The 16,520-nt window shown below is 49.6% G+C and overlaps 1 protein-coding gene across 1 annotated transcript; it reads right to left on the reverse strand.

Moving 5' to 3' along the window:
* Positions 1-5,724: 5,724 nt before the first annotated feature.
* On the reverse strand, positions 5,725-13,009 carry RRP9 (ribosomal RNA processing 9, U3 small nucleolar RNA binding protein). The gene is made up of 15 exons (XM_072129134.1): positions 12,853-13,009; positions 11,899-11,975; positions 10,898-11,004; positions 10,750-10,811; positions 10,627-10,668; positions 10,307-10,433; positions 8,673-8,797; positions 8,499-8,591; positions 8,315-8,415; positions 8,086-8,220; positions 7,859-7,921; positions 7,613-7,758; positions 7,446-7,525; positions 5,998-6,071; positions 5,725-5,906 (listed from the first exon to the last, which is right to left on the reverse strand). The coding sequence occupies exons 1-15, from the start codon at positions 12,913-12,915 to the stop codon at positions 5,819-5,821; spliced, it is 1,383 nt and encodes a 460-aa protein (XP_071985235.1). The 5' UTR covers positions 12,916-13,009; the 3' UTR covers positions 5,725-5,818.
* Between the last annotated feature and the right edge of the window lie 3,511 nt (positions 13,010-16,520).

Here is a 16,520-nt window from a genome sequence, read left to right on the forward strand (position 1 = left end):
ACTGTGAGCTCTGCTGCATCTCATAGACATGTGCCTGCCTTCTACATCCCCTGGATCACTTATCTCCTTGTAGCCTCTCTCTATGCTAACAGTCTCCTGGCAGGAAGTGATCAGTGAGCGTCTCTGAGCTCCGTGCAGGAGGCGGGGCTACAGGCTCACAGCAGAGAGAGACAGAAATCTCATCTGCACGATATCACACAGAAATCAAAGATGGCGTCCCCGACCCAAAGTCAGAAGTTACAGGGTCGTGTCTAGAGGAAACTGAAATTGTGTACAGCAGGACTGATAGAGACAGGTTTGACTTATTGCATTTTTGTTAATAGTGAATTAGAGTGTGTTCTTTTGTTATCCTGAGTACATGTAAGAAAATTGTTTTCGTGGGAGGAAAATCCCTTTAATAGCTTCTCTGGACAAACCTGATACTGCGGATAACGAGGTGGGGGAGGGGGTGCAGGAGGTGCAGAGGCATAGAGACAGTTCTGTAGAATCAGACCGGGATGGAACAGGGAAGATCTTGTACCTCACTATTCTGTGTAGGTGAAACTAGTCTGTATCCCTTCTTTTAATTGTTTTTATTTTTTGTCCATTTGATGTTTTGTGTAAAATATTTAAATAAAGTTTGATACTGTCGCTCCAGTATTTCTTATTCTGTGCAAGTGACATCTGCATCCACAGTCCTGTACACATTCAGCTCTGATACATACACAGAAAGCACTGTCACATGACCTCCTCCTCTATGATGATAAGCCCCTCCCCTCTTGTGAAACCGTAGGGGGCAGGAGACAGAAAGTACTACAGCCATAGGCACTTCCCTTCCAGCAGAAGCTCCACAGACAAGATCAGCTCTGGATCCCAAGGGAAAGGAGCATAGCAGAGCTGACTGTGTGTTTTATTGATTAGGTGAGGTAGCAGGGCTGAGTGTGTCAGTGTTTCTTACATCAATCTCAAGACTCTGATCTTTCACATCTCTTTTTCTCTTAGATATTATTAGAATCTTCAAAAGCTAAAATGAAAGTGTATATAACCCTGTACCCTGATAATCTAAGCACATTGTCAGCTCACAGGGTCTCATAGCACAGAGGTATCATGAAGTGTCTGCTCAGAGAGTCCCCGCTCACACTCTGGAATCTTGCACCGACTATCACTGAGTGATAGGAGCTAAAACACCAATAACACTGAGTAACTTTGTAAAGTAAGGTTAAAAACTAGTTTTATTGTGTAATCACTAGGGGGGTTAAAATTTAAGAACTTGGCAAACCCCCTTTCATTTTTTTCTACAGTTATGGATCTCGTTCACCAAATCAGTAGACACTTATGTTCTTGAAATCTTCAAGAGTTCTCTTAATAAGCATGGAGTGATAATTCCATATTCGGAACATCTCCGCGGTAAACCAGGTGAAACAAGATTTTTTTTTTTTCCATGAAACCAATGATCCCCGATTTGGCAGCATCTATGTCGCCAGTCTTCCATGTGATCATTGTGGAGGGTACAAGACGCTGCTCCATTCCTACAGGATTTATACAAGAGCCAATCCATGAGCAATGAAGGTCAAATATCAAAGCGTCATCCTGCAGTTCTCTCCCTACATCACCACCACTCAAAGTTATTCTAGAACACCGATTCTTTATAGCAGTTACGTCCGTGATTGGGCGGAGAAGACCAAGCGGCCGCTTTGCATATCTGAAGCAAAGACTAAATTCTGCCCAAGAGGCGGATGTAGAGCGAGTAGAGTGTGCTCCAAGATGTTCTGAAGGATCCTTACCAGCAAAGGAATAACACATTCTGATCAGATCTATAATACTGCAGGTAAGGGAGGACTTACTGGTGTTTTGACCTTTGGAAACTCCATAATATATAAAAGGAACAGGACATCTGAGCTTCTGAGAGGAAGGGTTTCCTTTAAGTTCCTATAGCTCCCCCGACATCCAATGTATGAAGGTAGGATTGTAGGTCGTCTTCTGGATCAGGAAGGAAGGACGGTGAGACAATCTCCTGTTGTATATTGTACATGGATGCTACTTTTGGCAGGAATCCTGGATTGCTCCTTAGAATGACCCAGTCTGGTAGAATATAGAGATGAGGATCTCCAAAGATAAGAAAGCTGCATTCTGCAGCCAGAGGAGTCCTCCTGGTTCCTTCTTGCTTGTTTAACCATTATACAGATGCACGGTAGTCCGTTTGTATTCACACATTGGGGCTTATCTACTAAGGGTACGCGGCCGCACTTTTGTGGTTTTTTCCATGTTTTCGGGATTTGCGCAGCTTGGACAGGTATTTAACAGGTGCCTGTGCTTGGATTGTGTTGCACGTGATTAGATTTTGGCGCATCAGCTTTCATGCGACAGAAATCGCGGGGCGGGCCATCGGATGATCCAACTGATTCGGACTGAGCACGGGATTTAACTTTCAAATTGTGTCGCAAGATCAAGCACTTACATGCACCAGGAAGAAGAAGGTGAACTCCAGGAACCTGAGCGGGGAAGCGGCACATGCAGGATATCGGGTGCATGATCTTAGTGACTCCCCGCACAGCACATTATACACGGACAATGCACTTACATGCACCAGGAAGAAGAAGGAGAACTCCAGGGACCTGAGCGGGGAAGCGACACATGCAGGATATCGGGGGCAGGATTTTAGTGACTCCCCGCACAGCGCATTATACACGGACAATGCACTTACATGCACCAGGAAGAAGAAGGTGAACTCCGGGGACCTGAGCGGGGAAGCGACACATGCAGGATATCGGGGCGCAGGATCTTAGTGACTCCCTGCACAGCGCATTATACACGGACAATGCACTTACATGCACCAGGAAGAAGAAGGTGAACTCCAGGGACCTGAGCGGGGAAGCGACACATGCAGGATATCGGGCGCAGGATCTTAGCGACTCCCCGCACAGCGCATTATACACGGACAATGCACTTACATGCACCAGGAAGAAGGTGGTGAACTCTGGGGACCTGAGCGGGGAAGCGACACATGCCGGATATCAGACACACAATCTTTGTGAATCGCAGAAGACAATGCATTTTAGGTGAACTCAAGTCGATTGGGTAAGTAAATCTCCCCCATTGTCTGAAAAGAACTGGTTGATAAAAACATATTTCCTATGGTGTCAGTAAGGTGCAGTATCTTTATCGCCTGAGACTGTATGGGCCGATATTAGAGAAGAAACACTGGAGATAATCTTCTGAAGTCGGATTCCTGAAATCTTCAAAGTCATGGGATGTGAAGTTATTATGAAGACCAGAATTTGAATGGAGTTGGAGATGAGATTTATGCTCCATCAAGGTGTGAAAAATCCACCTGAAGATGCTGGATGAGATCTGGATGAGATGTTCCCTGGTCTGGGACACAATCGGCCAATCATTTATAGAATGGAACCACTAACATTCCCTGTAGGTGAAGAGCTGCTCTTAGATTTATCACTATTTCTGTGATCTCTCTGGGCGCCGCCATTATTCCGAATTGGATACGTCTGAACTAATCGTGTAGAATATCGGTCTGAATCTGAAAAGTGGTTCGGAGATATTTCCTATTGGCAGGATGAATGGGATCAGGCACAGAGGTTCCCATCGGGGGAGATTTTGGCGCCGTCTTGTCTGCTCCAAGAGGTAAAATCATGAAGCAGATTTTGCACGTAAAGATTTCTAACGATCGTGTCCCCTACATCACAAGATCCATCAACCCTGGAAAAAAAATTCCAAATAAATATCCAAGTGACAAGTTTTTCATCCGGATTTTGGAAGTCGGCAACTGACTTAATGGAAATCCGGAAGAAAACGTCAGCAGAAAGTCTCTCGATTGTCTCATTGATTGTAATAGGACGGAGTCGCACATCACACGCAGGACCCTCACAGCATCCGGATAGAATTCAGACTTTTCTTTCTAATCGCTTAACCCCTTGGCCGCCAAAGCCACTTTTCACGTTCCGGATACGGACCATTTTTTTTTTTCAAATTCGCCACGTGTCACTATAATTGGTTATAATCTTGAAACGCTATAACTTATTTTGCTTTTGTACTTCATGTTAGCTGAAAACTTTGGGTTTTGGGTTTGGCTTTTGTTTATGGAAATAAACGATGTTTGGCAAAAAGTTGGAAAAATGCTAGAAAAATTTTACACCGTCATAGCCGCAAAATTACTTACATTTCACAAATTTCTGCTTTATGACGACGCGGCTTTTTATGCCTCCTCTTGTTTTTGTAGGATGTTGTGGGGCTTAGAACTTTAGGTGCAATTAAAAAACAAAACTTCAAATCAAACTTTTGAGGGACCGGCTCTGCTTTCAAGTCACTTTGAAAGGCCTAAATAATACACCCCTAAACGTATGCAAAATAACTTTTAGGAAGTTTGTTAACCCTTTTCGTTTTAACCCCTGTAAAACAATTAATCAGGTGCAATTTTGAAATATTAATTTTTTTTGGCTAAATGAAAGCGTTTTTCAAAAAAGTTCACATTCTCAGTGGATAAAATACCAAAACGCTCCACGAAGTTTGATCCCCAATCTCTCTGAGTATCACAATCCCCCCATATGTGGTGGTGACTGCGGTACGGGCGCAGGCCGGGGCATGGGGGGGGGGGGGAGCTGCGCCATTCACAGCAGATTTACATTGGCACTTTTAAGGTTTTACAATTTTTTTTTTTGGGCAATTTGGACATTATATTCTGTGAAATTTGATGCACTTTAAAACTTCTCATTTTTAGTAGGTCTTTAGCTTATAATGAGATTTTATTAACTCTTGAATGTATGGATTAAGAGAAAATGATCAATTCTGGTTTTGCATTTCTTTGGGGGACGTTCACCCTAACATAAAAATACATTATGTTTATTATATGAATCACTACGATTACGGTGATTACGGTGTAATTAATAGAGTTATTTTATATATTTTTACATTTTTTTTCTTCAATAAAATTGTAATACAGAGAATCTCTGTTTTCGTTATCGCCATCTTTCCGGAGACATAACTAATATTTCGGTTTATGGCTTACTTTGTACACGTTCTGTCCTTTTCAGTGGTAACATTCTGGCGCACATAACTTTTTTGCAATTACATTATAGAACATTTTTTTGTGAAGGGATTTTAAAAATGAAAAAAAAAAGTTTGGCAAGTTTTTCAAGTTATTTTTTTTTTATACAGCTTTCATCTGGTGGGCCCAGTGATGTTACCGATTTATTGTGCAGATTGTTACCGACACGGCGATACCAAATACGTGGGGTTTTTTGCGATTTTGTACTCTGTTAGATACGTATAGTGTAAATTCCCCATTTATTTTTTCAAAAAATTAAGCGTTATACATATACACAGTTTTAGTATATGTTAGGGGTTTTTTTTTTTACAGGTAGGCTTTAACAAGTGATGCTCTAATTGTTATCTTTAAGCTTTAATGCAGATGTATTTCACTGTGCATATAACAGACTGCACTGAGCATGCTCAGTGTGTTACAGGCGGGTCCTGCAAGGAGGTAGGGCCGGCTGCGGAGGACACTGGCCACACCCCGTAAGCGGCACTGGAGGGTCCGATACACTTTAGAAGACCCTTGCATGCAGGTGTGCTTGTTATTCCCCATAAGCCTTGGGGTATGTTCACACAGACGCCATCAGAACGCCCTGTACGTCTAGCGTGACCCATGTGGACTCCTCTCACGTCGTTTCCATTTTCCTACCCATAATGCATCAGGACGACATCCAGCCAATAATAGTGAACAGAAACATCTATCGGGTCCAGAACATTTATATAATAAAATCTGAATATTTAACAAAAAAAAAGTTTCAAAAACACCAGAATTGACGTGAAGACGGCGGAGACCTCAGGAGTCTTCAGGCGTCGGCTTCCTCTTCAGGGGAACGATGTACAGACCGTTCCTGGCCGCTTTTAATCTCCACCAGCGCCCGAGTCTGAAATGTATATAAAGATTATAATATATATTTTAAAAAAAACCTAAAGACACACAATCCATGGATCCATCTCCCGTAGCCTTGGCCTCACCTGTGCTCCTGCCCCACTCCGGCCACCAGGAAATCTGCCGAGCTGGAGAACTGCAAACTGTTCACGAACCCGACCTGCGAGACGGAGCGAACGAGGAGACGTCACCAAAGAACAAGGGAAACAGCAAGAAACTGATAAACCGGGAGGAAGACGCAAACCATCCGCAGCCAAAGCCCATAGCAGAGCTCCGCGTTATAAGAGGCTTAAATAAAATATGCGGATGTAAGACCATTCAGGACTGCAGCGGTGTGACCATACATGACACTAGTTGCAGAGAGCACAGAGCACAGCAGTGTGAGGTCTGATTACACATCTCTCCAGGGACAATACATAACACTGGCTGCACAGAGCACAGCAGTGTGAGGTCTGATTACACATCCCTCCAGGGACAATACATAACACTGGCTGCAGAGAGCACAGAGCACAGCAGTGTGAGGTCTGATTACACATCTCTCCAGGGACAATACATAACACTGGCTGCACAGAGCACAGCAGTGTGAGGTCTGATTACACATCTCTCCAGGGACAATACATAACACTGGCTGCAGAGAGCACAGAGCACAGCAGTGTGAGGTCTGATTACACATCTCTCCAGGGACAATACATAACACTGACTGCAGAGAGCAAAGAGCACAGCAGTGTGAGGTCTGATTACACATCTCTCCAGGGACAATACACAACACTGGCTGCAGAGAGCACGGAGCACAGCAGTGTGAGGTCTGATTACACATCTCTCCAGGGACAATACATAACACTGGCTGCAAAGAGCACAGCAGTGTGAGGTCTGATTACACATCTCTCCAGGGACAATACATAACACTGGCTGCAAAGAGCACAGCAGTGTGAGGTCTGATTACACATCTCTCCAGGGACAATACACAACACTGGCTGCAGAGAGCACAGAGCACAGCAGTGTGAGGTCTGATTACACATCTCTCCAGGGACAATACATAACACTGGCTGCAAAGAGCACAGCAGTGTGAGGTCTGATTACACATCTCTCCAGGGACAATACATAACACTGGCTGCAAAGAGCACAGCAGTGTGAGGTCTGATTACACATCTCTCCAGGGACAATACATAACACTGGCTGCAGAGGAGAGCACAGAGCACAGCAGTGTGAGGTCTGATTACACATCTCTCCAGGGACAGTACATAACACTGGCTGCAGAGAGCACAGAACACAGCAGTGTGAGGTCTGATTACACATCTCTCCAGGGATAATACATAGCACTGACTGCAGTCTCAGGGTCACACTTCCAGGCAGAGCCCTTGATAAGTTTGGCTTTCTTGGTAGCAGTCCCGCACCTGAGTTTTATTGACTTCACAGTAGGTGTCACTTGGTTAAATAGCAGTCCATTCCCCCTGACAATCATAGTAAGACTATAATAAATGTGGCCGCAGAGAGGAGGAGGAGGTGCAGAGACCCTCAATAACAAACCACTGACCAGGGGAATCTTGAAGAGGGGCTGCAGACCCCGGAAACCTTCAGGACATTGCCAGACCCGCACGTTCCCATCCTGTGACCCTGGAGCACAGCAGGAGACATAATATTACACGAGATCGGGGCAAACACGAATATTAATCACAAGGTAAGAGCAGAAGATCCCCCTACCAGATGCAACCACGTTACTATTCAAGGCTGCGGCCACGGAGGCCACCCAACATGGCTGCTCCAGGCCGGCCTCTCCTTGGCTGCCGTGGGCCAGCTTCATCTGCGCCAGAGGCTTCTTCTTAGACACGTTCCATAAGGCCAGAGACCTGAAGAAGAGCGAAGATGAGGAGGATCAGCAAGGAGCCATCAGCACCAGCCACAACACAAGAATGTAGGAGTGTTCATCGCTGACACAGGACAACTCACCCATCATCTGCTCCGGTCACCATGTGCTCCTCATTTATGAGACGGATGCAATCAATGGACCCTCTGGAAGAACGGAACCAGGTAACGTAAACCACATGTTCATACAGGCCGAGCTTTGGTGAATTACAACTCCCAGCATTCCATGGGTAGCCACAGCCAACACACTACTAAGCCACAGAACTACAACTCCCAGCATGCCTCTCCTCCTCCCCGCACACCCCACTCACTCCTGTCCACTGAAGACGAGCTGCGACTCTTCTGCGATCTTCCAGACGCGCACGGTTCCGTCCCTGCCCCCGGCCGTTACACATCGCTCCCGGCTCAGGCTGTCTATACTCGTGATACATTCCTGGTGGCCAAACCTACAAAGAATAAACCCAACGTGAAGTTACATCTCAGAGAGGACACCACCACATGATCCCCATCATCCTCTGTTAAACCACAGTCCGGACTCACAGGGTCTCGATGTAAGAGTTCTCTGCCACGTTCCAGACCTTGATGGAGCGGTCGTGGGATGCGCTGAAGAGCTGATAGGTTCCCTTCTGGAAGGAGAGTCCCTGAGAGGGATATAAAGGAAGGAGAGATGAGCCAAAGCCACGGGAAACATCCACAAACCAAGAGGAGGAAGAAGACGACTCACAGACACAGCATCCCGATGTCCCTGGAACTTGTGGAGGTTCTCGCAGGTCTCTGCGTTCCAGATGAAGATCAGTTTACTCCGATCTCCCGACGCCTAATAAATAATCACCAGGAGGTCAAAGCCGAACGACCAACCTCCCCCCGTTCTGCCTTCACTCCCCACCGAGAGACCTACCAGGTATTTCCCATCAGAGGACAGCGCCATGCACAGGACATGGGAGGTGTGTCCTATGTGACGGTCCTCACAGCCCTTCCTCCCCCCCGGGATCTTGTGGACTTTCTTTCCATCAGATATGGACCCTAAAGGAGAGAAGATCTAATGAGATCACATCACATGGTGAAAAAACCAAGTGACCAGCACGAGCCCAAGTGAGGGATCTCCATGAGAGAGGATGCTCAACACTAGAGGAGAAGAGACCAAGTGTACAGACATAGCAAGGACAAGTAATCCACCCCAAGCAGAATAGTGAGTGCAGCTCTGGAGTATAATACAGGATGTAACTCAGGGTCAGTACAGGATAAGTAATGTCATGTATGTACACAGTGACTGCACCAGCAGCAGAATAGTGAGTGCAGCTCTGGGGTATAATACAGGATGTAACTCAGGATCAGTACAGGATAAGAAATGTCATGTATGTACAGTGACTGCACGAGCAGCAGAATAGTGAGTGCAGCTCTGGAGTATAATACAGGATGTAACTCAGGATCAGTACAGGATAAGTAATGTCATGTATGTACACAGTGACTGCACCAGCAGCAGAATAGTGAGTGCAGCTCTGGAGTATAATACAGGATGTAACTCAGGATCAGTACAGGATAAGTAATGTCATGTATGTACACAGTGACTGCACCAGCAGCAGAATAGTGAGTGCAGCTCTGGAGTATAATACAGGATGTAACTCAGGATCAGTACAGGATAAGTAATGTCATGTATGTACACAGTGACTGCACCAGCAGCAGAATAGTGAGTGCAGCTCTGGAGTATAATACAGGATGTAACTCAGGATCAGTACAGGATAAGTAATGTCATGTATGTACACAGTGACTGCACCAGCAGCAGAATAGTGAGTGCAGCTCTGGAGTATAATACAGGATGTAACTCAGGATCAGTACAGGATAAGTAATGTCATGTATGTACACAGTGACTGCACCAGCAGCAGAATAGTGAGTGCGGCTCTGGAGTATAATACAGGATGTAACTCAGGATCAGTACAGGATAAGTAATGTCATGTATGTACACAGTGACTGCACCAGCAGCAGAATAGTGAGTGCAGCTCTGGGGTATAATAAAGGATGTAACTCAGGATCAGTACAGGATAAGTAATGTCATGTATGTACACAGTGACTGCACCAGCAGCAGAATAGTGAGTGCAGCTCTGGAGTATAATACAGGATGTAACTCAGGATCAGTACAGGATAAGTAATGTCATGTATGTACACAGTGACTGCACCAGCAGCAGAATAGTGAGTGCAGCTCTGGAGTATAATACAGGATGTAACTCAGGATCAGTACAGGATAAGTAATGTCATGTATGTACACAGTGATTGCACCAGCAGCAGAATAGTGAGTGCAGCTCTGGAGTATAATACAGGATGTAACTCAGGATCAGTACAGGATAAGTAATGTCATGTATGTACACAGTGACTGCACCAGCAGCAGAATAGTGAGTGCAGCTCTGGGGTATAATACAGGATGTAACTCAGGATCAGTACAGGATAAGTAATGTCATGTATGTACACAGTGACTGCACCAGCAGAATAGTGAGTGCAGCTCTGACCTGTCACATACACATTTGTATATAATCTTACATTTGATGATAGAACAGTCCTTGGACCCGGAGAAGACGTGTTTATCGTCGGGTGTGATGACCAGGCAGGTGACTGGACCTTGGTGTCCCCGGAGGAGACGGATTTCCGCAGGATCTGGAGGAGATAACTGCAGAGGAGAAAGTAACAGGATATAGAAGGAGTCGGATCCGGAGGTTCAAGAGAAAAATGTACAAATGGAAGAATTTTTTATCTTGCAGCCCCAGAGCACGATATTTACAGGAAGCAAATAGAGGACGGAGCTCGGGGTCAGTGTGAAGTAATACTAGACAGAAGAGCTGACAGTCACATGCGGCACTCACCTCCTTGGCCATTGGGCGCTGCAGCCTCCCTCGCTGCTCCAGCTGCAAAGAGAAGAGAAATACTGTGACCTCCCCCATAGTGACCCGACCCCTGACCCCTGGTCACCCCCAGCATCCACTTACCACATTCTCCTGCAGTCTATGGGCGACCACGTCCTCCACCTCGTCCTCCAGCCGCTCGTCCTCTATAGGGGGCACAAAACCCCAATCACATCACAAAGTTCTGGAACAATATGGCGATCGCCATGGAAACCAGTGCCCCTCCCCTCACCCTGCTCCTGCAGCTGCCGCAGGTATTCCTTAGCCAGACGCAGCTTCTTCTCCTGCGGAGTCTCATCCGGCTCCTCCTCCACATGTTCCTTCTTTCGGCTCGGCGCTCTGCAGGGAAGGAGCAGTCACATGTTACAGGGAGGGAGGGGGACGCCAGTATACAGCACCGGAGGGAGGGAGGGGGCCGCCAGTATACAGCCCCGGAGGGAGGGGGGTTGCAGGGGGCCGCCAGCATACAGCCCCGGAGGGAGGGGGGGCACAGGGGGCCGCCAGCATACAGCCCCGGAGGGAGGGGGGGCGCAGGGGGCCGCCAGCATACAGCCCCGGAGGGAGGGGGGGCGCAGGGGGCCGCCAGCATACAGCCCCGGAGGGAGGGGGGGCGCAGGGGGCCGCCAGCATACAGCCCCGGAGGGAGGGGGGGCGCAGGGGGCCACCAGCATACAGCCCCGGAGGGAGGGGGGGCGCAGGGGGCCGCCAGCATACAGCCCCGGAGGGAGGGGGGGCACAGGGGGCCGCCAGCATACAGCCCCGGAGGGAGGGGGGTTGCAGGGGGCCGCCAGTATACAGCCCCGGAGGGAGAGGGGTTGCAGGGGGCCGCCAGTATACAGCCCCGGAGGGAGGGGGGTTGCAGGGGGCCGCCAGTATACAGCCCCGGAGGGAGGGGGGTTGCAGGGGGCCGCCAGCATACAGCCCCGGAGGGAGGGGGGTTGCAGGGGGCCGCCAGTATACAGCCCCGGAGGGAGGGGGGTTGCAGGGGGCCGCCAGCATACAGCCCCGGAGGGAGGGGGCGCAGGGGGCACAGGGTGTACAGCCCCGGGAGGGAGGGGGCGCAGGGGGCACAGGGTGTACAGCCCCGGGAGGGAGGGGGCGCAGGGGGCCGCCAGGATATAGCCCCGGAGGGGGGGGGGCGCAGGGGGCACAGGTTGTACAGCCCCGGAGGGAGGGGGGCGCAGGGTGTACAGCCCCGGGAGGGAGGGGGCGCAGGTTTAGGACGATACTCACACTTCAGTGTCTGATTCGCTCTCGATCTCCTCGTTCAGTTGCGGTTTATTCTTCCTTTTTCCTGCCGGTTTTCTCTCCTGAAATAATCAACAATTTGTGAGAGCGGAAAGAGACAACACAAGAGCGATGGGGCAGGGGCGATATGTGGGGTGACCTCCCTCATTGCCTTCAGGGGATCACAGGTCACAGACTATTGGGATCTCCGCAGGGAAGTTGTTCCAGACATCTGGGAGGACAAAATCCTGATCCTCCGGATATTCACGGTACTGAGCCACACTCCTCCCCCCGGTACTGACCCCACTCCCCCACAACCCCCGGTACTGACCCACACTCCTCCCCCGGTACTGAGCCACACTCCTCCCCCGGTACTGAGCCACACTCCTCCCCCGGTACTGAGCCACACTCCTCCCCCGGTACTGAGCCACACTCCTCCCCCGGTACTGAGCCACACTCCTCCCCCCGGTACTGACCCCACTCCCCCACAACCCCCGGTACTGACCCACACTCCTCCCCCGGTACTGACCCACACTCCTCCCCCCGGTACTGACCCCACTCCCCCACAACCCCCGGTACTGACCCCACTCCCCCACAACCCCCGGTACTGACCCACACTCCTCCCCCGGTACTGACCCACACTCCTCCCCCGGTGCTGACCCCACTCCCTCACAACCCCCGGTACTGACCACACTCCTCCCCCGGTACTGACCCACACTCCTCCCCCGGTGCTGACCCCACTCCCCCACAACCCCCGGTACTGACCCACACTCCTCCCCCGGTACTGACCCACACTCCTCCCCCGGTACTGACCCACACTCCTCCCCCGGTACTGACCCACACTCCTCCCCCGGTACTGACCCACACTCCTCCCCCGGTGCTGACCCCACTCCACCCCCGGTACTGACCACACTCCACCCCCGGTGCTGACCCCACTCCCCCACATCCCCCGGTACTGACCTCCCCCCGCCGCTTCTTCCCGGGCGCCGCCGCCGGTTTCTTCTTGATGAAGAGGCCAGACATGATCAGACAGCACCGGACCCACGTGTGATCCTCACTACCCGGCTTCCGGTCACGCCCACTTTGTCTCCATTGGGTAGAAACTTTTCCAACTCCGCCACTAGATGTCCATTGGCTACGCTCCTCGTTCTGACACTGTGATTGGTTGGTGGGTAAGCCCGCCCTGTGATGACGTCACTGTATGGCGGAAGTAGCTTTGGCGATGCGTCTGCGGTAACCTAGCAACAACTCCTAATATCGCGTCATGTGATCTGCCGCTGGTAGTAAAAAACCGGAGAAACTACAACTCCCATCATACACCGAACTGTACTGCAGCTGCTATAAAGAGAGATGGCGCTAGATGTCCCTGTACAACCGCGACTAAACCACCGCCACACAGACTGCAGTCAGCGTTATGTATCCTCACACTGCTGTGCTCTGTGCAGCCAGTGTTATGTATTTTCCCTGGAGAGATGTGTAATCAGACCTCACACTGCTGTGCTCTGTGCTCTCTGCAGCCAGTGCTATGTATTGTCCCTGGAGAGATGTGTAATCAGACCTCACACTGCTGTGCTCTCTGCAGCCAGTGTTATGTATTGTCCCTGGAGAGATGTGTAATCAGACCTCACACTGCTGTGCTCTGTGCTCTCTGCAGCCAGTGTTATGTATTGTCCTGGAGAGAGGTGTAATCAGACCTCACACTGCTGTGCTCTGTGCTCTCTGCAGCCAGTGTTATGTATTGTCCCTGGAGAGATGTATAATCAGACCTCACACTGCTGTGCTCTGTGCTCTCTGCAGCCAGTGTTATGTATTATCCCTGGAGAGATGTGTAATCAGACCTCACACTGCTGTGCTCTGTGCTCTCTGCAGCCAGTGTTATGTATTGTCCCTGGAGAGATGTGTAATCAGACCTCACACTGCTGTGCTCTGTGCTCTCTGCAGCCAGTGCTATGTATTGTCCCTGGAGAGATGTGTAATCAGACCTCACACTGCTGTGCTCTGTGCTCTCTGCAGCCAGTGTTATGTATTGTCCCTGGAGAGATGTGTGATCAGACCTCACACTGCTGTGCTCTGTGCTCTCTGCAGCCAGTGTTATGTATTTTCCCTGGAGAGATGTGTAATCAGACCTCACACTGCTGTGCTCTGTGCTCTCTGCATCCAGTGTTATGTACTGTCCCTGGAGAGATGTGTAATCAGACCTCACACTGCTGTGCTCTGTGCTCTTTGCAGCCAGTGTTATGTATTGTCCCTGGAGAGATGTGTAATCAGACCTCACACTGCTGTGCTCTGTGCTCCCTGCAGCCAGTGTTATGTATTGTCCCTGGAGAGAGGTGTAATCAGTCCTCACACTGCTGTGCTCTGTGCTCTCTGCAGCCAGTGTTATGTACTGTCCCTGGAGAGATGTGGAGACCTCACACTGCTGTGCTCTGTGCTCTCTGCAGCCAGTGTTATGTATTGTCCCTGGAGAGATGTGTAATCAGACCTCACACTGCTGTGCTCTGTGCTCTCTGCAGCCAGTGTTATGTATTGTCCCTGGAGAGATGTGTAATCAGACCTCACACAGCTGTGCTCTGTGCTCTCTGCAGCCAGTGTTATGTATTGTCCCTGGAGAGATGTGTAATCAGACCTCACACTGCTGTGCTCTGTGCTCTCTGCAGCCAGTGTTATGTATTGTCCCTGTAGAGATGTGTAATCAGACCTCACACTGCTGTGCTCTGTGCTCTCTGCAGCCAGTGTTATGTATTGTCCCTGGAGAGATGTGTAATCAGACCTCACACTGCTGTGCTCTGTGCTCTCTGCAGCCAGTGCTATGTATTGTCCCTGGAGAGATGTGTAATCAGACCTCACACTGCTGTGCTCTGTGCTCTCTGCAGCCAGTGTTATGTATTGTCCCTGGAGAGATGTGTAATCAGACCTCACACTGCTGTGCTCTCTGCAGGCAGTGTTATGTATTGCCCCTGGAGAGATGTGTAATCAGACCTCACACTGCTGTGCTCTGTGCCCCCTGCAGCCAGTGTTATGTATTGTCCCTGGAGAGATGTGTAATCATACCTCACACTGCTGTGCTCTGTGCTCTCTGCAGCCAGTGTTATGTATTGTCCCTGGAGAGATGTGTAATCAGCCCTCACACTTCTGTGCTCTGTGCTCTCTGCAGCCAGTGTTATGTATTGTCCCTGGGGAGATGTGTAATCAGCCCTCACACTGCTGTGCTCTGTGCTCTCTGCAGCCAGTGTTATGTAGTGTCCCTGGAGAGATGTGTAATCAGACCTCACACTCCTGTGCTCTGTGCTCTCTGCAGCCAGTGTTATGTATTGTCCCTGGAGAGATGTGTAATCAGACCTCACACTGCTGTGCTCTGTGCTCTCTGCAGCCAGTGTTATGTGTTGTCCCTGGAGAGATGTGTAATCAGACCTCACACTGCTGTGCTCTGTGCTCTCTGCAGCCAGTGTTATGTATTATCCCTGGAGAGATGTGTAATCAGACCTCACACTGCTGTGCTCTGTGCTCTCTGCAGCCAGTGTTATGTACTGTCCCTGGAGAGATGTGTAATCAGACCTCACACTGCTGTGCTCTGTGCTCTCTGCAGCCAGTGTTATGTATTGTCCCTGGAGAGATGTGTAATCAGACCTCACACTGCTGTGCTCTGTGCTCTCTGCAGGCAGTGTTATGTATTGCCCCTGGAGAGATGTGTAATCAGACCTCACACTGCTGTGCTCTGTGCCCCCTGCAGCCAGTGTTATGTATTGTCCCTGGAGAGATGTGTAATCATACCTCACACTGCTGTGCTCTGTGCTCTCTGCAGCCAGTGTTATGTATTGTCCCTGGAGAGATGTGTAATCAGCCCTCACACTGCTGTGCTCTGTGCTCTCTGCAGCCAGTGTTATGTACTGTCCCCGGAGAGATGTGTAGTCAGACCTCACACTACTGGGCTCTGTGCTCTCTGCAGCCAGTGTTATGTATTGTCCCTGGAGAGATGTGTAATCAGACCTCACACTGCTGTGCTCTCTGCAGCCAGTGTTATGTATTGTCCCTGGAGAGATGTGTAATCAGATCTCACACTGCTGTGCTCTGTGCTCTCTGCAGCCAGTGTTATGTATTGTCCCTGGAGAGACGTGTAATCAGACCTCACACTGCTGTGCTCTGTGCTCTCTGCAGCCAGTGTTATGTATTGCCCCTGGAGAGATGTGTAATCAGACCTCACCCTGCTGTGCTCTGTGCTCTCTGCAGCCAGTGTTATGTATTGTCCCTGGAGAGATGTGTAATCAGACCTCACACTGCTGTGCTCTGTGCTCTCTGCAGCCAGTGTTATGTATTGTCCCTGGAGAGATGTGTAATCAGACCTCACACTGCAGTGTTCTGTGCTCTCTGCAGCCAGTGTTATGTATTGTCCCTGGAGAGATGTGTAATCAGACCTCACACTGCTGTGCTCTGTGCTCTCTGCAGCCAGTGTTATGTATTGTGCCTGGAGAGATGTGTAATCAGATCTCACACTGCTGTGCTCTGTGCTCTCTGCAGCCAGTGTTATGTATTGTCCCTGGGGAGATGTGTAATCAGACCTCACACTGCTGTGCTCTGTGCTCTCTGCAGCCAGTGTTATGTATTGTCCCTGGAGAGATGTGTAATCAGAC

The sequence above is a fragment of the Engystomops pustulosus genome, chromosome 10 (assembly GCF_040894005.1).
Source record: "Engystomops pustulosus chromosome 10, aEngPut4.maternal, whole genome shotgun sequence".
Lineage (NCBI taxonomy): Eukaryota > Metazoa > Chordata > Amphibia > Anura > Leptodactylidae > Engystomops > Engystomops pustulosus.

Bases quoted from the DNA above. Each gene is read 5' to 3' on its own strand.
- RRP9 (XM_072129134.1), bottom strand. From the start codon at position 12,915: ATGTCTGGCCTCTTCATCAAGAAGAAACCGGCGGCGGCGCCCGGGAAG. The intron at 8,798-10,306 runs GTAAGATTATAT...TCTCTCCTTTAG, and splicing joins GGACTGTTCTATCATCAAAT to GGTCCATATCTGATGGAAAG. The intron at 5,907-5,997 runs GTGAGGCCAAGG...TATACATTTCAG, and splicing joins GGAGTGGGGCAGGAGCACAG to ACTCGGGCGCTGGTGGAGAT.